Source organism: Mustela lutreola, chromosome 10 (genome assembly GCF_030435805.1).
Source record: "Mustela lutreola isolate mMusLut2 chromosome 10, mMusLut2.pri, whole genome shotgun sequence".
In the NCBI taxonomy this organism is placed as follows: Eukaryota; Metazoa; Chordata; class Mammalia; order Carnivora; family Mustelidae; genus Mustela; species Mustela lutreola.
This window is the reverse complement of record NC_081299.1, coordinates 93,098,677-93,125,170: the sequence shown is the minus strand read 5'-3', so window position 1 is coordinate 93,125,170 and position 26,494 is coordinate 93,098,677. Positions and strand designations below refer to the sequence as shown.

General features: G+C 36.6%; 1 protein-coding gene across 2 annotated transcripts in view; it reads right to left on the bottom strand.

The window, feature by feature from the left end:
• GPSM2 (G protein signaling modulator 2) overlaps positions 1-26,494 on the bottom strand; it is a 57,947-nt gene that overhangs the window by 10,843 nt on the left and 20,610 nt on the right. For both annotated transcript variants that reach the window (XM_059138421.1, XM_059138422.1), the window contains 11 exons: positions 25,991-26,126; positions 25,515-25,657; positions 24,340-24,463; positions 24,111-24,226; positions 21,141-21,296; positions 20,131-20,239; positions 19,153-19,282; positions 12,958-13,028; positions 6,802-6,978; positions 4,969-5,128; positions 3,344-3,561 (listed from right to left, as the gene is read on the bottom strand). In XM_059138421.1, coding sequence (XP_058994404.1) covers positions 3,344-3,561; positions 4,969-5,128; positions 6,802-6,978; positions 12,958-13,028; positions 19,153-19,282; positions 20,131-20,239; positions 21,141-21,296; positions 24,111-24,226; positions 24,340-24,463; positions 25,515-25,657; positions 25,991-26,126 — 1,540 coding nt within the window. The remainder of the gene's footprint in view (positions 1-3,343; positions 3,562-4,968; positions 5,129-6,801; positions 6,979-12,957; positions 13,029-19,152; positions 19,283-20,130; positions 20,240-21,140; positions 21,297-24,110; positions 24,227-24,339; positions 24,464-25,514; positions 25,658-25,990; positions 26,127-26,494) is intronic.

Sequence of the window (26,494 nt, the reverse complement as noted above, 5' to 3'; positions counted from 1 at the left end):
ATTTGAGATCTTCCTTCTTACAGCTATAAAATTTTTCAGAGTACTACCTTCATTGTATCCCAAGTTTTAGAATATTGTGTTTCCATTTTCATCAGTCTCTAGGTATTTTCTAATTTCTCTTATGATTTCCTCTTTACCTACTGGTTAATTTCCACAAGTTTGTGAATTCTCCATTTTTCCCTCTATTGTTGTTTCTAACTTCATCCTGTTGGGGTCAGAGTATCTTCTATGTATGATTATGTTTTTTTTTTTAAAGAGAGAGAGAGAAAGCAGGTTCCCTGCTGAGCAGAGAGCCTGATGTGGGGCTCAATCCCAGGACCCTGGGACCATGACCTGAGCCGAAGGCAGAGGCTTTAACCCACTGAGCCACCCAGGCGCCCCTGTCTTTTTAAATTGTTGAGAGTTACTTTGTGTCCGAACATATGGTCTCTCCTGGAGAATATCCCATATGCACTTGAGAAGAATGTATGTTCTGTAAGAACTAGTTAGCCTATTGCGTTATTCAAGTTTATCCACTGCCTAGTTGTCGTACCTATTTTGAGAGGGGTCTTGAAGCCTTCAACTGTTTTTGTAGAAATGATCATTTTTCCTTTTTGTCAATTTTTGCTTCATATATATTGATTGTTATTAGGGACAATATTTCTTTTTTTTTTTTTTTTTTAAAGATTTGTTTATTTGACAGAGATCACAAGTAGGCAGAGAGAGGAAGAAGCAGACTCCCCACTGAGCAGAGAGCCTGATGTGGGGCTTGACCATTGGATCATGAACTGAACCAAAGGCGGAGGCTTTAACCCAGTGAGCCACCCAGGTGCCCCTAGGGACAGTATTTCCTTCTTTTTTTAAAAAAAGATTTCTTTCATTCATTTGACAGAGAAAGAGATCACAAATAGGCAGAGAGAGAAAAGGAGGGAAGCCAGTTCCCTGCTGAGCAGAGAGCCCAGTGCGGGGCTCAATCCCAGGACCCTGATATCATGACCTGAGCTGAAGGCAGAGGCTTTAAACCCACTGAGCCACCCAGGTGCCCTGGGACAGTATTTCTTAAAAGCCATTGGGCTTGTTGTTACTTTTCAGTTTCATATCTTTCATTTCCTTACTTCCCTCTTCGATGCACCGTAGATTCCAAAGTCCCTAACTGAACTAACTCCGTGGTGTGCTTCTCTCCCAGTCTATCCTATTCTGTCAAAATACTGACCTTGATTAAATCTCTGTATCCTTAAGTGGTTAGACCTCAAGAAAAAAAAAACCACTGTACTGACCTGTCTTATTTCTGTGACTTATTCAAATGAGTCCTCAGAGTAGCTCAGTACTTCTGTTACTTTCCCCTGCTCAATATGCTTTCAGTTTCTGAAAGAAACTATGTTTTCCACAGTTTCCACTAATGTCCCTACTTCTTACTTTGCTAAGAAAATAAAAGCCACCAGAGAGAATTCCTACCTACACTTACCCCCAAATCTGTACACATAATACTCTGCTCTCCTTCTCACCTGCGTAAAAACTTTGATTATTCCATATTATGCCACATCACCTATTCCTCCCTCTATGATCATTTCTATCAGCATACATGCGGTATTAACTTCCAAAGTAAGAAAACCCACTTCTATCTCCCCTTTATACTTTCCATTTTCTCAACCCCCTCAATCCTTTGTCCCCATCATGTCACTAAAAGAGTATCTTTCAAAAAGACTAATAATCTCCATGTTGCCAAATCTCATAGATCAGCCCATCATCTTACTTGGCTTCTTAGCAATGTTCTTAAAACACTTTCTTCAGTTTGCTTCTACCACTGTCTGGGCTGACTGCTGCTTTGCTGGCTTATCTTACTCTACTCAGTTAGATTTTGGAATGCCCAGAGCTTAGTCTTCCTGTTTCTTTATTCTTTGGATACTGTCTTATCAAGGATTTAATACCAGCTATATGCTGATGACTCCCAAAATCTCCATATCCAGTGGCCTACTCAACATCTCTACTTGAGGATCTACTTACGTAACTCAGATTTACATATCTAAAGTAGAACTGTTTCTCCTCTTGACTTCTCCATTTCAGTAAACTGTACCATTCACTGACTAAAAGATAGGAGCCTTCCTTGATTCTTTCTTATACCCTCCATCCAATTTATTAACAGGTCTTACCCATCAACCATAACTTCAAAATATATCCCTATTCTGACTGCTTATCATCACTACTACCAACTGCTACACTAATCAGAGTCATCTTTTACCTGAATTACCCATATTGGTTTTTCTACCTGGCTTTTCTGCTAATACCCTTTGCCACTCCACATGCTTTCAGCAGTAGCCAAAATGATTGGAATACAAGAACCTCATCATAGACTATAAGATAGAGGCTGGTTATTTCTCCATCCTGATGTCCTACCACTCTCTTACCCTTTATTCACCCCATGCCAGTCACACTGGCCACCTTGTCATTCCCTAAGCCTGCTAAGCTTTTATATCCAAGAAGAGATCTATTATCTCAGCATGGAACACTTTCATTAAATCTTCACATGCCTGTTTCACCTCTTTCAGCGCTCTCTGTTAATATGCCAATACTGAAACCTCTTTCCTAACCACCACCATCCCTGGATACCCCAACTCCTGTATCTTGCTTTAATTTTCTTTATAGCATGTTATCAGTACCTGACATAGAATATCTATGTACATGTATATACATGTACAGACTTACTCTCATACTAAAATATAGGATCCTTTAAAAGCCAAGTATGTCTCAAATGTCTAGTGCAGAGAACATAATAGGTGCTCAATAATTTTCTGTTAATTGAATGAGAGAGAGGTAGTAAATGTATCATCATCTCATCATTTTATGAATGAGAAAACACAGAATTAGGGTTGGGCAGAGGAAATGTCTCTTCAGTAAAAATGACTATTTTTCTTATGGTCCTGTTCAAGTTATTTGAGCTATTCTTTAACCATTTTGATAAATAATTATTAAAATAACAAAAAAATGAAAGCTATCTCAATATGTGCATTACTCCTAAAGTTCTCTAGAGAGGGCCCCAGCTAGACTCCCCATAGTAATGCCTGGCTGATCCCAATGCTTTTTCCTAACATTTAGGAAAGAGGGGCTCTTCTCTAGGTCTCCTTTTACACCACTCAGTCTATTCACCACCACAGCTCAGAGTCATCAGCAACATCTCACCTCGCCTCACCACTAAAATAATACAAGTAAAAAGCCATCACAGAGATCTGTAGTGTGTGATGGACCCCTAAATAATAAGTGTGTCCCTAATACAAAATGAGCCCTTCCCAAATTAAAATTATAATACTGACAAAGCTGCCAGTAGCATCTGAGCCATACACAGACTGTCATAAATATGCATACATACTTGACATTTTACAAGGATGTCAAAGAAGTCTTCATCAGGCTCTTTGTTGTCATTAGTCATCAGGTGTCCAAGTACAGACTTATTGTTGTTTTGTGTCAGTCGAAGCCCCGGCAAATTACTGAAACTGGCCCTTTGGTCATCGAGACGGCGGCTCTGTGAGCTGGCAAGAAGATCTAAAAACTCATCCGTGTTGGGGGATACCATGGAAACAGATGGTGCTATGAATCAGAAAAAAGTCCATAGCATTACAAAAATATTTAAGCACACTTTTAAACACATACAGTTCCTTTTGGCCTTGTTCAGTCCCAACATCCACTCTGTCCCCCTGAATCACTGATAGGCTGGGGCCTGACTAGACAGGCAGGGAGGGATGAAAGAAGCCCAGAGTACTTCAGATGATCCAGTTCGATGTTACTTAGATTTGACTGTATTTCCTTTTATCTAATGTTCACTCAAAATGTAACTTTACAAGGGGTGCTGGCTCAGTTAACTGGCTGCCTTTTGATCATGAGTTCAAGCCCTGTGTTGGGGTCCATGCTGGATGTGGAGCCTACTTAAAAACAAAACAAAATATACTTTATAAGATCTGGAGCTAGATTTTGGAAGGTAATAAACTTTCTTAGATAATTTCTCACGTGAGAATGAATGAGACTGTTTTTATCCTATGCCCTGGATAGGAAGAGTTAAGTGTTGCTGGTAAGTTAAGTCCTAGTCTGTGGCAGAGGAAGTCTTTTGGTAGCTGAAGTAGGAAATTGAAGTAACCCATTTTAGACCTTTCTAAGGTGCAGGGAGACCTTAGCCTCAGCCTTAGTCATAGGTACCTCTTCAGTCTGTCTTGGCTTTTTTTTTTTTTTTTTTTTAAGATTTTATTTATTTGACAGAGATCACAAGTAGGCAGAGAGGCAAGCAGAGAGAGAGAGAGAGAGAGAAAGGAGGAAGCAGGCTCCCTGATGAGCAGAGAGGCCCACGTGGGGCTTGATCCCAGAACCCTGAGATCATGACCTGAGCTGAAGGCAGAGGCTTAACCCACTGAGCCACCCAGGCAGCCCTGTCTCGGCTTTTTAAAATCCAGATAGGATGCATTTTTGTTTTATATAGAATTATAAGATATGTATAACTTAAATTTTTTCCCCTCACTATTTTTACTTTTAAAGTTAGATTTTTTGGGGAGCCTGGGTGGCTCGGTGGGTTAATCCTCTGCCTTCGGCTCAGATCATGATCTCAGGGTCCTGGGATCGAGCCCCACATCAGGCTCTCTGCTCGGCAGGGGGCCTGCTTCCTCCTCTCTGCCTGTGTCTCTGCCTATGTGTGATCTCTGTCTGTCAAATAAATAAATAAAATCTTAAAAAAAAAAATAAAGTTAATTTTTTTTCCCAGTTCCAAAGAATCTAGGGAGACAGTATGCTATAGTTAGTAGAAAGTGCAGTGGACTAAAATACATATGAACCTAGGGGAACTGAAACAGAACTTTGTTTTGAACTGAAGAAATACCAGCATTTCCAGCACACCTGGGTTCAGGCTCATTTACTGTACTTGCTCTGATGAGAACTAAACTCTCAGAAAGAAATCACAAGAATATCACAAGGAACTTTATTAAAACTGGGGGAGAAGCAGAGATAACTCACTTTTTAGCATCATTCTAGGGGGAGTGGAAGAAGCTGCAGTTGAAGCAGGCCCACAGCTCTGTTCTTGTAAGCAGCACCTCTGATCATCCATCCGATTGCTCTGAAATCGGCTTACCAAGTCAAAGAATCCTTCATCGCCAATAGTATCTGTACTGACTTTCTGAAATATTGAGAGAAAATCTGAATATTCCAGCATTATCATTCCATATCATGAATGGAATGATATCATGATACATGTGCAAAAGGTAAAGAATGAAGATTAAAAATAAAAATTGACACTTTCATTATAAAGAATTCAAGATGGCAACCTTGGTAATAGAGTTATTCCAATCCAACTAACAAAAGGCATTTCTAGTTATGTATAGGTTGTTTTTTTTTTTTTTTTTAAGATTTTATTTGACAGAGGGACAAAGATCACAAGTAGGCAGGAGGCAGGCAGTGGGGGGGGGGGGGGGAAGCAATCTCCCTGCCAAGCAGAGAACCCGATGTGGGGCTCGATCCCAGGATCCTGGGATCATGACCTGAGCTGAAGGCAGAGGCTTAACCCACTGAGCCACTCACACGCCCCTAGTTATATATAGTTTTTAATCCTTATATTTCCAAGGCTAAAGAAATGTACCTCAGGGAGCTTTTGCCTTCAGCTCAGCTCATGATCCCAGGGTCCTGGGATCCAGTTTTGCACTGGGCTCCCTACCCAGTGAGGAGTCTGCTTCTTCCTCTGCCTGCCACTCCCCCTGCTCACGCTCTGTCTCAAATAAATAAATAAATAACTTTAAAAAAAAATGTACCTCACACTCTGGGGAATTGCTTCAGATACTGAATGAATTTATATAACTTCATTCAGTATTCATTATATAAATTCATTCAGTATCTGAAGCAGTTTATTTTTAAATAGGCTCAAAGTTCAGTTCTAAGATTCTACAACAGAATTTGAAAGTAAACTAATTTAAGAACTGAAAACTAAGAATAGTGATTTCCAATTTCCAATTGAAAACTAAGAACTGTGATTTCCAAGTCCTTTATTAAAGATGTGGTCTTGAAAAAATATATAACTTCAAATAAATGAATATTTGGGGCAGAGGGAAACCAGTCATACTTTACTTGGAAAGCTTCAAAGCTTAAAATGACAGTTGCAGTGTTTAATAAAAAGTATTTTGCTTTTTCATAATGATGTAAATATTATAGTAGAGGTACATTTTATAGGCCTTAGGAGAAGGGCAGAACTAATTCTTAAGGGACAAGAGAAGTCTGTAAAAAAAATAAAATAAATAAATAAAAGACTAACACAATATTCCCAAAAGCTGTCATTGAGAAATGGACTTGGTAATTTGAAGAATCATCTTTGTAATTTATTTTGATTCTTTTATCAGAGTATAACTTAGCTAGATTAGAGATACTCCAGAGATTATATTTCTTAATTAACTTGTTTCTTGTTTCATCAGAATAGTTTTAGTAACTGTTATAATTTCAGTATAAATAAACAGAAGTTGATGCTAGCGGATACTGTTTTAAATTAGTATTTTAAAATCCTTGATCATCTAAATTTCATTTAACTTCTAAGCTGAAAGAAGGACAGTTTTACTGGGAGACACTCCAGTAAATAAAAGGTAGTATTTTTGAAAATAGGGACAACTACTGTCCAAAGCAATGAAACAACATGAATGGAGAAATTATAGTTTCTAGCTTTAAAGACAACAGAAAGAGGGAAATATGGAAGACTTCTTTGAATAAAAATGGCATTTTGTATTAAATGTCCAATATAAATTTCCAAATATTCAGTTCCAGTATAAGAATACTAAAATGTAGATACTCAAAACCTTATTTTATACATACTCTCTGAGAATTTGGAATTCGGTGATCAATGGAATTACTGGCATCCTGGAGAACTTTAGTGGAGGAATTAGTTTTGCATTTTTTCCCCTTCAATCTGTTGACAAAGAGCAGCTTCGCAGAAGGTTTGGCAATAAGAGGCTTTTGTTTAGCAAGAATTTCACTGTTCCAGTTCTGTACCTACAAAATTATAAATATAAAAAATGGAAAGCAGGACATGAATAAAAAAACAATCTCTGGTTTTCTATAATATTAACCTGCCGTCACCACTCATTTTGTGTGGAGGGGCAGCTAGATCTCTTAAATTCCTTTTTGCCAGTGTGTCTCACTGTTTTCAACAGCTTGTACCAAATGTATACTGTGGATTTCTCATTACCAAAACATAAAATGGTGGCTTTTAAGAACTTAAGAAAACAGTTTGTCAAAATCCCATAAAAATAAAATTTGAATGGTCAAGGAAAGAGCAAATTTTATTCTGGATGTGAGTTAGTTAATCTGTTACACCTGGAAATTTTGGATGCACATAGAATTTTTAACTGTAGAAATTAACATTATTAATTTATATATAAATTTAAAATTAAAAATAAATTATTAAAATTTATATAAGCAGTAGTAATTTTTGGTTGATATTTTTTGTTTTCACCAACTACTAATTCTCAATAGGCAAAACATCTAATGAGCAATTTATATAGGCCTAGACCTAGTTTAAATATACTTAACCTCTAAATAGCAGACTCAATATAACAAATATTCACTCTGTGGAAAGGGAAACCTACAGTATTTACAGTAGCTATGTGACATTTGCGGCTTAAGTGTTTGCAAGTAAGTCCAAAAGTCTATGTTATATAATAACTAATAATTTGATAAAACACATTTTTTTCATGGTTATACCATGAGGCACAAATCAGAGTAAGTCCTATTCCTGAGGCTATCATACCTGACACAGGCAGCTAGTGAGCGACTAAGCCAGCTCTCTGCATCAAATGAAGCCTCCCCATACCCTGAACCACCCCCCCCACAGGCCCCCATTCCTTTTCTCATACAGGTGATAAGGGGAAATTATTGCTAGAGTGGACTTCAGGGTCTACTGATTCAAGAAAAACTTAAATGGCCCCAGATGTTAGAACATAAAACCCACCTATATCCCAAGTGTTTCGAAATGTGAAAAATTTTAAATGTTTCCTATATACTTACTTGGACCTTTCAACAAAAACACTGAAGAACACAGACTGGAACGATGTCCTTAAAATTACGAAGGAAAATTATTTCCAGCCAATAATTCCAATGTAAGTGGAACTACAATCAAATGTGAGAGTAGCAAAAAGGCATTTTCTGACATCCAGGGTCTCAAGACCTCCCTTCAGTTACACTCTTTCCCAAGAAGCATCTCTAAGACAGACATCTTTTATCTTTATATATGTTTCTTTACTTTGTTGAGACTAATGAAATAACTCAGTGCAACTTTATGATGAGGAAAAGAAAACAATTAATTCCAAACATATTTTAAAGATAAAACTTGTCATTATTTGGCTCTTGGAAAACTACAGGGTTGAATCTGGTTAGCTGTTTGTTTTTTTTTTAACATAGTTTTTTTATTATGTTATGTTAGCCATCATACAGTACATCATTAGTTTTTGATGCAATGTTCCATGATTCACTGTGCATAATACCCAGTGCTTCATGCAATGTGTGCCCTCCTTAATACCCATCACCGGGCTCACCCATCCCCTCACCCCCTCCCCTCTTAAACCCTCAGTTTGATTCCTGGAGTCCACAGTCTCTCATGGTTCGTCTCCCCCTCTGACTATCCCCACTTCATTTTTCCCTTCCTTCTCCTAATATCTTCCATGCTATTCCCTATGTTCCACAAATAAGTGAAATCATTTGATAATTGTCTTTCTCTGTTTAACTTACTTCACTCGGCATAATATCCTCCAGTTCTATCCATGTTGATTCAAATGTTGGGTATTCACCCTTTCTGATGGCTGAGTAATAGTCCATTGTACATACGGATTACAGCTCCTTCATCCATTCATCTGTTGAAGGGCATCTCAGCTCCTTCCACAGTTTGGCTATTGTGGACATTGCTGCTATGAACATTGGGGTGCATGTGGCCCTTCTTTTCACTACATCTGTATTATGGGGGTAAATAGTAATGCAATTTCTGGGTCATAGGGTAGCTCTATTTTTAACTTTTTGAGGAACCTCCACACTGTTTTCCAAAATGCTGCACCAACTTATGTTCCCACCAACAGTGTAAGAGGGTTCCCTTTCTCTACAACCTCTCCAACATTTGTTGTTTCTTATCTTGTCAGTTTTTGCCATTCTAACTGGTATAAGGTGGTATCTCAGTGTGGTTTTGATTTGAATTTCCCTGATGGCTAATGATGTTGAATATTTTTTCATGTGCCTGTTATCTATTTGTATATATTCTTTGGAGAAGTGTCTGTTCATGTCTTCTGCCCATTTTTTGACTTGCTTCCTAGACAGCCACTAATGAGACTGAGCAGCGAACAAAAATTATGCAAAAAAAAAAAACAAGAGTCCAGGTGGGAGAATTCTACTAAACATTGAAAGAAGAAATAATGCCTATTCTCCTGAAGCTGTTTCAAAAAATAGAAATAGAAGGAAAACTTCTAAACTCATTCTATGAGGCTAGCATTACCTTGATCCCAAAACCAGGTGAAGACCTCATCAAAAAGGAGAATTACAGACCAGTATCTCTGATGAATATGGATGCCAAAATTCTCAACAAGATCCTAGCTAATAGGATCCAAAAGTACATTAAAAGGATTATCCATCACAATCAGGGATTTATCCCTGGGATGCAAGGGTGGTTCAATATTCACAAATCAATTGATATGATAAAACAAGTAAGAGAAGAGACAAGAACCACACAGTCCTCTCAATTGATGCAGGAAAAGCATTTGACAAAATACAGCATCCTTTCCTTATTAAAACTCTTCAGAGTGTAGGGATAGGGGGAACATTGCTCAATTTCATAAAAACCATCTATGAAAAGCCCACATTGAGCTTTTCTCAATGGGGAAAAGCTGAGAGCCTTTCCCCTAAGATCAGGAACATGACAAGGACGACCACTCTCGCCACTGTTGTTCAACATAGTACTAGAAGTACGAGAAGTCATAGCAACACCAATCAGAGAAAAAGAAAAGATACTCAGATTGGCAAAGAAGAAGTCAAACTCCCTCTCTTTGCAGGTGACATGATACTTTGTGTGGAAACCCAAAAGACTACTCCCAAATTACTATAAGTCATACAGCAATTCAGTAACCTGGCAGGTTACAAAATCAATGCACAGAAATCAGTTGGTTTCCTATACACTAACAATGTAACAGTAGAAAGAGAAATTAGGGAGTTGATTCCATTTACAATAGCACCAAAACCTTAAGATACCTTGGAACAAACCTAACCAAAGAGGGAAAGGATCTATACTACAGAACACTTACGAAGGAAATTGAAGAAGACATGGAAAGATGTCAAAAACATTCCATGCTCATGGATTGGAAGAATAAACACTGTTAAAATGTCTATGCTGCCCAGAGCGATCTATACTTTCAATGTCATCCTGATAAAAATACCAATGGCCTTTTTCAAAGTGCTGGAACAAACAATCCTGAAATTTGTATGGAACCAGAAAAGACCCCAAATCGTCAAGGAAATGTTGAAAAAGCTGGGGGTATCACGTTGCCTTATTTCAAGCTATACTGCAAAGCCATGATCTCCAAGACAGCATGGTACTGGCACAAAAACAGACACATAGGTCAATGGAACAGAATAGAGAACCCAGAATCCAAGAAATGGACCCTCAACTCTGTGGTCAACTAATCTTTGGCAAAGCAGGAAAAAATATCCAATGGAAAAAAGACAGTCTCTTCAATAAATGGTGCTGGGAAAATTGGACAGCTCTATACAGAAGAATGAAACTCGACCATTCTCTTACACCATACATAAAGATAAACTCTAAGTGGATGAAAGACCTCAATGTGAGATAGGATTCCATCAAAATCCTAAAGGAAAACATAGGCAGTAACCTTTTCAGCAACTTCTTTCAAAACATGTCTCCAAAGTCAAGGAAAACAAAAGGAAAAATGAACTTTTGGGATTTCATCAAGATAAAAACTTCTGCATAGTAAAGGAAACAGTCAACAAAACAAAGAGGCAACCCATGGAATGGGAGAAAATATTCGCAAATGACACTACAGATAAAGGGCATGTATGCATGATCTATAAAGAACTTCTCAAACTCAACACCCAAAAAAAGAATCTGGTTAGCTTCTTAAAGGAATCTATGGTTAGTACACAGCTGGGCACAAGGTAGCAAATTAATTTCGCTACTTATTAGTATGTTCCTCAAGAATAAGAAAAAGAGGCTTAAATTGACTTAAAGGTTTTTTTTTTTTTTTTTTTTTAAATAATTTGCAGATTGGACAGCTTTGAGAACTGACAAGGTAAGAGGTAGATATTTGGGGGAAATCATGACGTCTTTCAGTTTTTGAACAACTCTGACTGGAATAAAAAAGATACTGGATATAAGTTCAAATCAATTAGATGTTAGTCTTTTGAAAACTATTCTCACAAAAATGTCAATATTAAAAAAACACATGCTTGTAATAATAGGGCAGAGAAATATTTAACATGGAAATGATATATTAAATATGCATTATAAAATATATCTTTAAATATGACAGTATTCATACAAAAACGCAAGATGAATAAAAACCAAAATAACAATAACTGGGAGGTGGGATTACTGATAATTTTAATTTCCTTGTTGAAATTTTCTAAAGTTATTATAATGAACTTATTTTATAAGAAGCATTTTATATAATATACCATAAAAGAACAACCACCTACTTTAACAATGTAAAATTAAGTTAAATGAAGGTGTAAGAAAGTAGCCTAGATTTTTTTTTTCAAAAACCTTTTTCCGGGGTGGGGGGGATGGGTGGTATAGGTGATGGGGATTAAAGAGTACGCTTAGAGGGGCACCTGGGTGGCTCAGTGGGTTAAAGCCTCTGCCTTCGGCTCCAGTCATGATCCCAGGGTCGTGGGATCGAGCCCCGCATCTGGCTCAATGCTCAGCGGAGGGCCTTCTTTCCCCTCCTCCTCTTTCTGCCTGCCTTTCTGTCTACTTGTGATCTCTGTCAAATAAATAAATAAAATCTTTAAAAAAAAAAAAGAGTACACTTAGAGTGATGAGCATTCAGTAATGTATATATAAGTATTGAATCACTATATTGTACACCTGAAACTCATAACACTATGTTAACTCTCCTGGAATTAAAACAAAAAACTTAATAAAAAATAATAAAGACAAAAATAAGCTCTAATTATAAAGTCCCTTCTCTCTTAAAAAGAAAAAAAAAAAAAAGCCTAGACCAAGATCTTGAATAAAAAGTTATCTGTCAGTTAAGAAAATGCTTTTAAGAAATGCAGCCAGATGGGGCGCCTGGGTGGCTCAGTGGGTTGAAGCCTCTGCTTTCGGCTCAGGTCATGATCCCAGGGTCCTGGGATAGAGCCCCACATTAGGCTCTCTGCTCAGCAGGGAGCCTGCTTCCTCCTCTCTCTCTCTGCCTCTCTGCCTACTTGTGATCTCTGTCTGTCAAGTAAATAAATAAAAAATCTTAAAAAAAAAAAAAAAAAAAAGAAATGCAGCCAGAAAAACTAGATTGATCATAAATATTAACCTTGCCAATAATTTTGCCATTACTTAGTTGGGGGAGAAAAAAAAAAAGCTTCCTAACCTTTTAAAATTTTTTCTTTTAATTAAAATATACATGTACATGTTAAAGTATTCAAACAGTTCAAACTATATATAAAGTAAATATCTCTCCTAACTCAGACATCCAGTATTTTTCCCAGAAGCAACTATTCTTAGCAATTTTCTTACATATGCTTCTGGAAAGGTTTTATGCATCTACAAAGGATATCTATGCATAATGCTCTTCTTGAACAGGTGGCATCATACTACACACATTCTTTTTGGACTTAGACTTTTTTCCTCATTCTTTTTAAAGGAAAATTTTAAAGTGATACCTATACAAGACAAGGTTTATTTAAACTATTCATTTAAGTTATAAGTTATTTAAATATTTGATTTTAACAGTTCAAGAAATTTAAAACATAAAAGCTGCTAACCTTTTCTGGTGTTAACTTCATAAGTTCCATGTTTTCCATACTGTGTCGGCGTCCAAACTTGGGGCGTGCACCTTTGAAAAAAAAATTAATTCAAATAAACCTGGGAGCCCTTAAGAGTACAGCATCACTAGGTTATTCAATTTTAAAGTCTGTTACACAAGCCCATATGGAAGGAGGAAACTTGTACAAACACGTATTCTTTTAAGAATAATAATTTTCCATACCAAATACAAAAAAATAGAATATCCACTCCCTCCAAAATGCTTTGATGTACGGAAGCTACATTTTGGTTGGAAACTAACTTTGGTTCTAACATTACCCATTAATTTAGAAAAGGCATTTTATAATAACTGGTTATATACTATCCACAGACTCTTAAAAGAAAAAATGAGAAGGACAAATCCTGTATGATCTCACTTATAGTGGAATCTTAAAAAAAAAAAAAAAAAACCCAAACTAGGAAAAAGAGATCTGCTTATCAGAAGCAGAGGGGATTAGGGGAGGGGAACGTGGTCAAAAGGTATAAACTTTGGTTATAAAGTAAATATGTACTAGAGAATATAATATACAACATGACGACTATAGTCAACATTGCTCTATGATACTTAGGGAAGCTGCTAAGAGGGTTTATCGTAAGGATGTTTATCACGAGAAAATCAAGCCATCTTGCTTGTACACCTTAAAATTAGTCATGTATATCATTTTTCAATAAAACTGAAAAAAATTTCAAATTAAATAAAGGAGGAAAAAAAGCTGTACGGCAGTTTAAGTAAGTAAAAACCTGAAGAAAAGGCTTTAGAGGGTGCATGGGTGGCTCAGATAGTTAAGCGTCTACCTTTAGCTTGGGTCACGATCCCTGTGTCTTGGGATAAAGTCTCACATTGGGCTCCCTGAGCAGGGAGCCTGCTTCTCCCTCTGCCTCTCTCTGTTTTTTATGCATAAATAAATATATTTTTAAAAAGGCTTTAGGCCTTCAGTTTTGAGCTAATAATCAAAATAACATCCTTAGTACTATATCTTGTTCCTTTTTTTTTTTTTTTTTTTTTTTTTTAAGTAGGCTCCATGCCCAATGTAGAACTTGAACTCATGATCCCAAGATTAAGAGTAGCATGTTCTGGGGTGCCTGGGTGGCTCAGTGGGTTAAAGCCTCTGCCTTTGGCTCAGGTCATGATCTCAGGGTTCTGGGATTGAGCCCCGCATTGGGCTCTCTGCTCAGCAGAGAGCCTGCTTCCTCCTTCCCCCTGCACCCCACCCCGCCTGCCTCTCTGCCTACTTGTGATCTCTGTCAAATAAATAAAAATCTTAAAAAAAAAAAAAAAAAAAAAAAAGTCGCATGTTCTATTGACCGAGCCAGCTAGGTGTCCCTGTTGTAACTCTTTCCTAAGTCACTCACTTTCATTTTAAGATCACATTAAATGTTAAATTAAAACTTTCTCAAATTTCTTTTTAATAATCATTAAAATAGAATTTTCATATCCATTCAATATTTTAAAGATTAAGCAATATTTTAAAGACATAATATAAGGAATATATGATACCTAATACCCAGCTTAAGAAATAAACCATTATCAACACATTAATTCCTCATCTATGTGACTCTTCCTATAACTAGCCTTCTCATGGTAATTTTTAAATTTTCATTACATATGAATAGCTCTCTAAGCAACATAGCTTATGATATAGTAAATAAATGCTCTCATAGTTTATGTATCATCTAACTTGATTCCTTTGAGAAACCTTACGTTTGAGAGATTCAGCCAAGTTGCTATGTGTAGTTTAGTTTAATTTTCATTGCCATTTTAGGACTAGGAAATTCTTTATCTGTTCTACTAGGGACAGATTTATAGGTTGATTCCATTTTTTAAAAAAAAATCATATAAATAAGTACTACTACAGAAATTCTTGGAAATACATCTTAGTGGCATGAGAAAGAATTTCTTCCAGTTTGGCTATTAGCAGTATGCGTATGCTTACTACATTCACAACTTTCCCAGAATATTGCCAGATTGTTCTTGAGAGTAGATATATTTCTGTCACTGTCAGCACTGAGTAAGAGTTTCTATTACCCACATCTCAATACTGGTATTCTCAGACCTTTTAATTTTTAGCCCCCTCATAAGTTTCCAGTATTAACCTCACTGTCGTTTTCCCTGATTAAATGAGTTAAATATCTTTTCATATATTTATGGGCTATTTGTATTTCTTCTGTTCATCATTTTGATGATTTTTTGGGGGGGTTATCTGTCTTATTTTTAATTTATAGGCATTTTTAAAAAGATTTTATTTATTTATTTGACAGGCAGAGATCACAAGTAGGCAGAGAGGCAGGCAGAGAGAGAGGGGGAAGCAGGCTCCCCGCTGAGCAGAGAGCCTGATGTGGGGCTCGATTCTAGGACCCTGGAACTATGACCTGAGCTGAAGGCAAGGCGAAGTCAGAGGCTTTAACCCCCTGAGCCACCCAAGTGCCCCTAGTCTTTCTAAAGAACCAAATTTGTAGTTTTCAAAATCTCTCTTTTGAATCTTTGTTTTAATTTCATTAACTTCTGTTACTATTTTTTGCCTTCTACTTTCTTTTATTTTTTGTTTTTACATTTGTTAAAAAAGATTTTATTTGTTTGTCAGAGGAAGAGAGAGGGAGAGAGAGCATAAGCAGGGGGAGAAGCCGGCTCCCCACTGAGCAAGGAGCCCAAACTGAGACTAGTCACATGTGACTCTTTTTTTTTTTTTTTGGCAGAGAGAGAGAGAGAGAGTGCACATGCAAGCACATGCGCACTCAAGTAGGCAGAGTGGCAGGCAGAGGAAGAGGAAGAAGCAGGCTCTCTGCTGAGCAGGGAGCTTGACATGGGGCTTAGTCCCAGGACTGTAGTATCATGACCTGAGCTGAAGGCAGCCAATTAACTGACTGAGCCACCCAGAGGCCCTTAACTTTTTAATTAATTATAATTAATAATATTAAGAATTAATTTCCACTTTTGCACTAGCCACACTGCAAGTTCTCAAGAGCCACATATGGCTAGAGGCTATTGTACTAGACAGATTAGATCTACAATATTTCCATCTTCACAGAAAGTTCTATTAGAAGCACTCATCTAGGGGTGCCTGGGTAGCCCAGTCAGTTAAGTGTCTGCTTTCAGCTCAGGTCATGATCATAGGGTTCTTGGATTGGGCCCTGCATCGGGCTCCCTGATCAGCAAGTGGTCTGCTTCTCTGTCTCTCCCCCTGGCTCATGCTTGCTCCCTCTGTCAAATCAATCAATCAATCAATAAAATCTTGGGATGCCTGCGTGGCTCAGTTGGATAAGCGTCTGCCTTTGGCTCAGGTCATGATCCCAAGGTCTTGAGACTGAGTCCCACATCAAGCTGCTTGTTCAGTGCAGAGCCTGCTTCTGCCTGCCGCTCCCCCTGCTCTTGCCCTCTTCTGACAAATAAATAAAATCTTTAGGGGAGCCCCGGTGGCTCAGTGGATTAAAGCCTCTGTCTTTGGCTCAGGTAATGATCCCAGGGTCCTGGGATCAAGACCCGCATCGGGCTCTTTGCTCAGCAGGAAGCCTGCTTCCTCCTCTCTCTCTGCCTACTCCTGATCTTTGTCTGTCAAATAAATAAATAAAATCTTTTAAAAAAATCAAGTATGTTTAAAAAAAATCTTTAAAAAATAAAATCTTCATTGGGGAGGGTATGTGATTTGGTGAGTGCTGTGAAGTGTGTAAACCTGGTGATTCACAGACCTGGGGATAAAAATATATGTATATAAAAAATATATGTTTATAAAAAATAAAAAATTAAAAAAAAAAAAAAAAAAAAAAAATAAAATCTTAAAAAAAAGAAAGAAAAAGAAGTAGATCTAGAGTATACAATAAGAGGAAAAAGGATAAAATCAGAAAGGAAGGAAGGACAAGATAGACAGATAATAGGGAGGGAGAGATGGAAGGGGAAAGGAAGAAAAGGTCCAAGAATTGATCTCTGTGGGCACCTGGGTGGCTCTGTTGTTGGGAATCTGCCTTCGGCTCAGGTCATGATCCCAGGGTCCTGGGATCAAGCCCCCGCAATAGGCTCCCTACTCTGCGGGGAACCTGCTTCTTCCTCTCTCACTCCCCCTGCTTGTGTTCCCTCTCTCGCTATGTCTCTAGCAAATAAATAAATAAAATCTTAAAAAAAAAAAAAAAAAAAAAAGAACTGATCTCTGGGCACTACAAATTTCAAGGATGTAAAGATGGTAAGGAGACAGTAATGATGACTGAGAGTGGCCAGTGAGGTGAGAGCAAACCAGAAAAGGAGGATAATCCTGGAATACCAAAGAAAGTATTTTGAGAAGGGAATGATCAGCAGTAGGAAATATCAATGAGAAATCAAGTAACCTGACCAATGATTTGGTAAAATGGAGATCTCTGGTAACCTTGAAAAGATTTCAGTGTCACGATGGAGCCAAAGCCCGAGTAGAGTGACTTGAGCAGGGAATGGGAGGTGAAGAAGTAAAGAAATGAACATTAATAATATTTTCAAGGTTTTTTTTAATAAGTGGGAACGAAAAAATGGGTCTATAGTTAGAGGGGTCCATGAGGACAAGTAATAGTTTGTTAAAATATCAGAAATATTACAACATAACCTACTTGAAAATTAAGCAGAGAAATTTTACAGCCCATTACTCAGTTGCAAAGCACACAGTCCCATAAATTACCCATACTTCAGAATCTTTCACTATATGTTCTTTCAAAGTCTGACTAAGCTGCTAATATCTCTTCCTTCTTCCTTTCTTTATATGGGTTAGACAAGGAAACAGATGAAAGTTCGATTTTTCACTGACTTTCAAGTTCAAAACATTAATCTGTATTGGTACCTTTTATCAGACTAAGAATTTTTAAAGCTTCGGCCAGATCTGTAAAATGGATCTCACACAAGCATGTACAAAGTATTAAATTATTGTCCCTTTTTATTTCTTTAATCAGAGGTAGAATTTGGGGGGCACCTGGTTGGCTCAGTCAGTAGAGTGTATGACTCTTGATCTCAGGGTCATGAGTTCAAGCCTCATATGGCACATAAGGCTTACTTAAAAAAAAAAGTACAATTTTTTTCATGTAGAAATAGAGACAGTCCAGCATGTCTTTCCCTGTAGCAATGTCAAACCAAATCTTTCTGTAGGTGCTGACCTAAAAATTTCCCAGGATTTCTGAATTTAAAAAAAAAAAAAAAAAAGTAATAATGCTAAGAGATCACCTTAGAAATTAAATGGGAGGGGTGCCTGCATTGCTCAATCAGGTAAGTGTCTGTCTCTAGATTCCAGCTCAGGCCGTCATCTCAGGGTCATGAAATGGGGACCTGCATCAGGCTCCACACTGACTGTAGTCTGCTTGCCCCTCTCCCTCCCCCTGTTTGCTATTACCCCCCAACTCTCAAATAAATAAATAAATAAATAAAATCTTTTTTAAAAAGGGGGGGAGAAAATAACTAAATAAAAATCATATACGTAGAAACATTTGAATCAAAAATAACCAAACAATATGTTTTAATTTTGTCATCTTCACATATACAAACTTTTTTTTTTTTTTTAAGATTTTATTTATTTATTTAACAGAGAACACAAGTAGGCAGAGAGGCAGGCAGAGAGAGGGAGAGAGAAGCAGTGCAGAGAGCGCGATGCGGGGCTCGATCCCAGGACCCTGGGACCGCGACCCGGGCCGAAGGCAGAGGCCTTAACCCGCTGAGCCACCCAGGCGCCCCACATATACAAACTTTTGAATGAGCTTATAGAGAATTTAAATGTATTTTTACAAAAGAAAATCATCATAACTTTACCATTCCTAAGTTCATGATAACAGCTGAAAATACTATATTCTATATTGATAAACCAATAGGACAGGGTAAAGCAAAAAGGTATTTTTTTTTAATTTTTTTTTTAAATTTTATTTATTTATTTGATAGAGAGAGATCACAGTAGACAGAGAGGCAGGCAGAGAGAGAGGGAAGCAGGCTCCCCACCAAGCAGAGAGCCTGATGCGGGACTCGATCCCAGGACCCTGAGATCATGACCTGAGCCGAAGGCAGCGGCTTAACCCACTGAGCCACCCAGGTGCCCCAAAAAGGTATTTTAAAAAGTTAAGTTTCCTATGTTATATATTCTCTCTGGACATGGTAAACATGTGGTATGTAATGTAAATGTAATTGAGGATAAAGAAATTGGGTTTGAAGACCTATTACTTACCATGCAAACTGTTATCAATTTCAATATTTTCAGACATTATTGAATTATTTGTGCTGTAGCTCAGACCAAGAACCATTTGAAGATCTGAGAGATTTAGTCGTGCTGTTAGTTCACCACTTCTATCCCCAACCTACAACCACAAGCATTTATATTTTAGAGTAGTATTAAAAGACAAAAAATGGTGAAGATTAGCTGAAAATGTTGTGAACCCAAAACTCAAGAAAATATAGAGAAATGAAAATTGTTATATCAGAATTAAGAGACTGAATTAAATGGTTTTTTTCAATAATTGTTTTAAAGAAAATAGAAATTTCTGTAAGTATGGCAATAGAAGAGCTAATTATATTGTATCAATTCATTCTCTAAATATTAGTTGCTTTTAACTTCTACAATTGTATTTAATCATAATGTAAATGTTATTCTGTGACAGACTGACTTGGCATCACATGATTAAAATTTCCTAATTTTGTTTCCATTCCACAATAATAGTTAATATATATTAAACCAGCACTAGACAATACACTGGGCAGTTTTATATACAATGATCTGCAAGGTAGATATTATTTGTCCCATTTTATAAATGAGATAAATGAGACTCAGAAAAGGTTTCTAATCTCAAATAGCCAGAAAGTGACAGAACTGCAACAGGAAAAAATCCGTGATTGGTTTACAAAACAAAACATGTTTTTGTTTCTATACCATGCTACTTTTCCATGTAGAGATGGGAGGCATATTTTGTAATCTTTCTATTCTGCCATGCTTGGCCTTACTTTCCTGTCTTCCTACATCAAGGCCAATGCAAAGAGACCTCTGATTTGTATCTCAAAATGCCTTGTGCAGTTCTTATGCCAAGGGAATAGCATAGTTAAATTTATTACTAGGTCACATAGGAGCAATCTAGAGAAATAACAGGGCTTCCCCCAACCTTGCTAATTTGTGAACCATAACAGCACAGATAGGAGTGTTTTAGTTTCATACCTCTCTTGAAATTTCCAAGTGCTTTTCAGCAAAATGCATCGCTTGATCATGATTCCCTAGAGCAGTGTACGCATTTCCTAAGCTCCAGCATGCTCTTCCCTCACCAATTCTACAAAACAATTCAAAGCTAACATGGGTTATCTGAAAGAGAGCTATATGTGGAATAAAAGCTATCTAGAAGTAATTAAAGGTATAAATAATGCCTTGGATTTATTTGGTCTTTCATAAAGGAACATACTATCTTAATATTAGAGATTTCTTAGAATACCCAGATAATACGGAAATCAGAGTCAGGTATTAAAATGGGAAACATTCTTTTAAAACATACAATTTATTATGAAATAATAAAATCTCTTGGAAAGGTCCTTCTAAACGACTCCATTTTCTTTTCATGATAGCCCAGGTAATCATTCAGTCCATGTTTGAATACTACTGGGGAGAGAGAACTCACTAGAAGTAGCATACTTTACTTTGAACAACTACAGAGAAATTCTTCATAATGAAGTAAAAATCTGTCTCCTAAAGCAAACATTACAGACTAAATGCGTAGAGATACACTGCTTTTTCATACCGTTTTTTAAAAAATAGCCATCAACATTTAAAAATCAGAAGATTTCATATAAAACTCAGGACTTCCAGCTTCTCTTTAAAAAAGAGAAATATTTGGACATCATAGATCCTCCGTCCTGCCTAGCAAAATGAGCTGGAGCTGAGGAGCTTTATATTGGCCCTTATCTGTAAGTTAACCACTATTCCCACACTGATCTAGTCAGGAGGCAATTGAGTTTGTGACCTCTTTACTGTCTTGGTTCAAGGCTATATGGAGCACTCTCATCTTCTAAGACATGCTAGTCCTTCAAACAATAATATAGAGAGGAGGTGACTAAAGCAGAAGAAATTCCTTGATTAAAAATTTCAAAGAAAACAAAGGAAACAAAAACAAAGGAAAAACTCTAGGGGCTCAATAATGCATCTATATTTTAATTTTAGTAAAAAAGTGTGTAACTTACCTATCATTTAGCTCTTGAGCAATTGCTAAGTGCTTCAGATGATAATCAATGGCCTTTTCATAGTCTTGAAGCAAAGTATATGTGTTTCCAAGACTATAACAAGACTGTGCTTCGACAGCTCTATCTTTAAGCTGTCGAGCCAATAGTAGTGTCTTTCTAAAAAAAGAAATTAGTTCTCACACAATGATCATTTTTATTTTTGGCTATAATACTTGTAAATTATTATACAAAACATTGTAAAATAAATTGTAAAATAAAACTCTTTTTCCTTCTGCCTTTACAGTACATCTATTTTAGAGTTCAATATCCCACACTTTCTCCACTACTTTTAGACAAAATGAAAAGATGTCTTGGAAACACAAAAACCAAATCCAGATTCTAAGAATAAATTTGAGAGTCCTATTAATTCTTCAGAGAAAAAGAATATTGAAATATGAGATTAAATACCCCTACAGATTATATAATATAGTTTTTTTTAACATTTTAAAAAACTGTCCCAGTTGTAGGGGCAAAAAAAGAGAATTTTTGTACATACAACCTCACTTTGCAATCATACTGTTGTCTTTGCATTTTGTCAAAACTCAAAATACTTGGTTAAAATTCTAATGTATAGGTTATTAGTCACTGATTTCTGAAAAATATTAAATACCATATTTAAATATTAACTAAATTCTACCTATACTCATTGAATCGTCAATGAGAAGCTAGTGTAGCAGCTAAGAGTGTGGATCCTAGAGCCAGACTGGGTTCAAATCCCAACTTTGCCAATTATTAGCTCTGCAATGGGGCAAGTCTCTCAACCTCTCTCCGTTTCTTCATATGTTAAATGGAGAAAATACCTCACAGGGTTTTGCGAAGATTAAATGAATTAGTATATACAAAGTGCTTAGAATAGCATCTTGTTCACAGTAGATGCTAATAAATGTTAATACTGTTTTTATTCTTATCATCAGCACTTAATCCTACAGATGCTTTAGATCCAGTAACTTAAATGACTCCTATAATTTCTGCCAAATACTATAAATACTTCATATGATTTATAATATATGAAAAATAAGTAGATGATAATATGATAGGTTTAAGCAAACAAAGCTGAAATTATAAACTTAAATGATGATACCTTCAAATCTGTTACCTAGGGAGGCTACACACTTACTCTAACATTGCCTCCTCTCAAACATTTTTAGAAGACTTTTGGATTTGCTTTCAGATCCTGGGCTATCTTTCTGGCACACCATTATTCTTTGAGGGTATAGTTAATTTGTAAATGTTCAGAAGTCCTTCTGGAACCAAATTCAATTGCTAAAGTAGGTTTACCAAACCACTGCTTTCTATCCTGAAGGATATAAATTTTATAATATTAAGGCAGGGGCGCCTGGGTGGCTCAGTCAGTTAAGTGTCTGCCTTTGGCTCAGGTTGTAATCCTGGGGTCCTGAGTCTCACATCTAGCTCCCTGCTCCAGGAAGCCTGCTTCTCCCTCTGCCTCTCTCTCTCAGTCTCTCATGAATAAATAAAATGTTAAAAAATCTTTAAAATGTTAAGACATTCCTCTTCTGTGGTCCTGAAAACAATTCTAAAGGAGAGTTCTGAGTTCTAGCCTACTTATGGAGAGGGCATTGGGAAGAAGTTTCATTACTTTATACCCATGCTTTCGAGTCAAATAACTACCATCCTCTTTATTACAGAACTTTTCAGTATTTAATACAAGTAGATCATTTATTAATTAAGATATTTCTATGTCTTCTGCTTTAAAATATAAGAAACTTTTCTATTTAAAAATCAAAATATAGGGACGCCTGGGTGGCTCAGTTGGTTAAGCAGCTACCTTCGGCTCAGGTCATGATCCCAGTGTCCTGGGATCGAGTCCCACATCAGGCTCCTTGCTCAGCAGGGAGCCTGCTTCTCCCTCTGCCTCTGTCTGCCATTCTGTCTGCCTGTGCTCTCTCTCTCTTCCTCTCTCTCTCTGACAAATAAATAAAATCTTAAAAAAAAATATCAAAATATATACTCCTTATATAGTAATTTATTTGGGAGGGCATTTCATATTTATCTAACCAACCAACAAATATTAACCACTGGTCAATGTTTAGGATGGGATGACATTCTAGTTTTTTAGATGGATCTAAAAGCAATTTTATGGTTTTTTTAAGATGACAAACTATTCAAAATCACATTAGATTCTTTAACAATAAAATACAAATCAATCACTGTATCTGTGGTTCAAACTAGCTTCTGCCTAAGGCCTACATGGGTCTTCAATCTCCACTAATAGAGAAAACTCCAAACTAGAAAGCATAGACTGGACAATCTCAAAGAGTCTATACTTTGCTATACCTACGTTTCCAGTCTATTAATAGATCAGAAAGACCCTTCACAGAAGAAGCTGGGTTTGCCAACTCCTCAGGTAAGTGAATGGGGCCTGAGCTTACAGTGAGGATCAAAGATCCTCAGGGGAACTGCTCAACAAGGGGGTGTGATGGTGGGGGAGAAAAATTCAGTGATCACTGGAGAAAACTAGGGCATATTTTTGTTAACAGGCTTTCTTTTGGCTTTTCTTCAAAACACATAATTAGGTTTAAAAAAAAGACAAGACCAGAAACACATAAATATATACACCACATATGCTAAACAGGTTTAAAAGATTTAAAAGTTCAGAATTTCATTTAAAAACAATTAGTTTTAAAGATAAAAACTAACAAAAATATAAAGGAGTCATAGCACTACCACTAAAGCTAAGGTACCAGGTCCTATGCGAATTAAGTGCTGAATTTATCCTTTTATTCAATCCTCACAATAATACCAAAAGCACGGAATTGGCATTATCTGTTACAATGAAGAAACTGAGGCTTAGAAGCACAAAGTCCTGCTGCTAATAATGTGCAAAAAACAGGTTTTAAACCCAGAGCCTATCATTTAATAGGACTGCATAACTACTCATTTTACATTTATCTACTGAAATAATAGACTAACTTGTAGTATTCAGAGGCAGTTTCAAATTCACCAAGAAATATATATGCATTTCCAAGGTTGCTATATGCTCTTCTTTCAGCTGCTTTATCTCCAAATTCTTTTGCAATAAGGAGACGCTGAAACAGAAAATTCTAATTAGATATAGCTATAATACAACCAGAGAATAATCTAATCACTGTTCAAAACACTGATGGAGAAAATGATCTGGCTCCAAAGCCTTGCACTATACCTGCTCATGAGCTATAACCGCATCCCTGAAGTTGCCAAGGAGGTAATGTGTGTTTCCAAGATTTCCAAAGGCACGTCCTTGGGCTGCTCGATCACCCAAAGCAGTCACTAGTGATAGGTTTTCTCTAAATAAAAAAAGTTGTGAAAAAATAAGTTTGAGAAAAAAATGTATTAATTTGATTTACAAATCAAATTCTTTTTATCAAAAAAATTTTAAATAAGCTTAGAGCCATAATGTACCACATTTTATTTTATTTTATTTTTTTTTTAAATTTTTTTATTTTTTATAAACATATATTTTTATCCCCAGGGGTACAGGTCTGTGAATCACCAGGTTTACACACTTCACAGCACTCACCAAATCACTTGCCCTCCCCAATGTCCATAATCCCAACCCCTTCTCCCAAACCCCCTCCCCCCGGCAACCCTCAGTTTGTTTTGTGAGATTAAGAGTCACTTATGGTTTGTCTCCCTCCCAATCCCATCTTGTACCACATTTTAAAGCTCCATCTATGAAAGGGGTGCCTGCGGGACTCAGTGGGTCGAGCGTCTCACTCTTGATTTCAGCTCGTACCATGATCTCAGGGTCGTGAGACTGGGCCCTATGTCAGACTCTATGCTCAGCAGAAGTCTGTTTGAGATTCTCTCTCCCTCTGGCCCTTCCCCAGCCATCCCCCCTGACCAACCGCCCCGGCTCATGTGTACACTCTAAGTAAATAAATAAAATCTTAAAAAAAAAAAAAAAAAAAAAAAAAGATATACCTAAGATGGAGGGTGATTATAGTAAATAACCAGGAATACTTTACTGAATCATTCAGGCGGGTTTCTGTCCAAAGTCAAGAACAAGGTCAGTCTTGGAACCCTTACAGCTAAGAAGTTTTATGGAAGATCTACTAGTAAGAGACTAAATTTACTCCACATAATTTAGGCTATTGATTTAGATATTTCTTGTTTTTGCCACTAAGTGGCACTGGTTAACAATTTAAAGGAAACCTTTCCTGGGGAGGGGATTACTACTGAACTAAAACTATCACAGCAGCAATCTGATGGTTTATTTTTACTTGCTAGTCCATAACTCTAAAACTTTTGCCAAACTTAAGAATGTATTACTGGATAAAGAACAGAGCAGATCTGTGGCTTAGGTGGGCCATATGACTGCTACTTATTGTTACTTACTCATAATAATCCACAGCTGCCTGGAGGGCGTTTCTCACTTCTTCTGGAAATTCTCCTATGTCCTGAGGACCAGGGCAGCCAAAACTTTTCCCTTTGGCGTGATACACATTTCCAAGATTGTAAAGTGCTCTTGCTTCTCCCACCTAGATGAAGATATCAGCAGAATTTACATTATGAAGTCAGAAGCCAAGTATTCTAATGCTGATCACATATTTATTTATAATACTCTTGATGGCTAAGAAAAAGAAATGTTTACACTGGCCATCCACAAAGAACTAAACAAATGATTACTTATGAAAGAAGAATGTGTTATCTTCTTTTTCTCTATTTTAAATTTTTTATTTTTTTTCTTTTACTTTTTCTAGAAATATTTTTGGTATTAACTTCTAGTAAACTACAGAATAATTAAATAGGATTTAAAACACAAACCAATTTCAATGAAAACATTTGACCTACCACCTAACGTTCCTTATTACCTTGTCATTAAGCTCTCTAGAAATATCTAGATGTCGCTGACAACAAACTACAGCTTCATCAAAATTCCCAAGAACTTTTAAGGTGTTTCCCAGATTACCACTAGCTTTGGCTTCCCCCAGCTGGTCTCCAATAGTCCTGGAGGAAAAAAGAAAAAAAAAATAAGTGGTATTAAAAATAAAAGCAGTCAGAGTACAGTTTTTCCCAGAAGACAACTGACATGCTTTAGGTAGGAAGGACCCATTAGCCTTGAAACTTACTTTAAATAAAAATTTAAAACTGACATTTCCATATTTAAATCTAATTAATTTTCATTCATTTAATTAAACCCTAGGATCATTTCACTACTATTAGTTTATTTAATTAAACTGTGATCAGCCTAAAGATTAGTTTTAGAATGCAATGCTACTGAATTAGAACTCACTAGAATGCATTAAGTTCGTTTTTTTAATTGAATGAAAATAAAATTTTTTTAAAGATTTGTATTTATTTGACAGACAGAGATC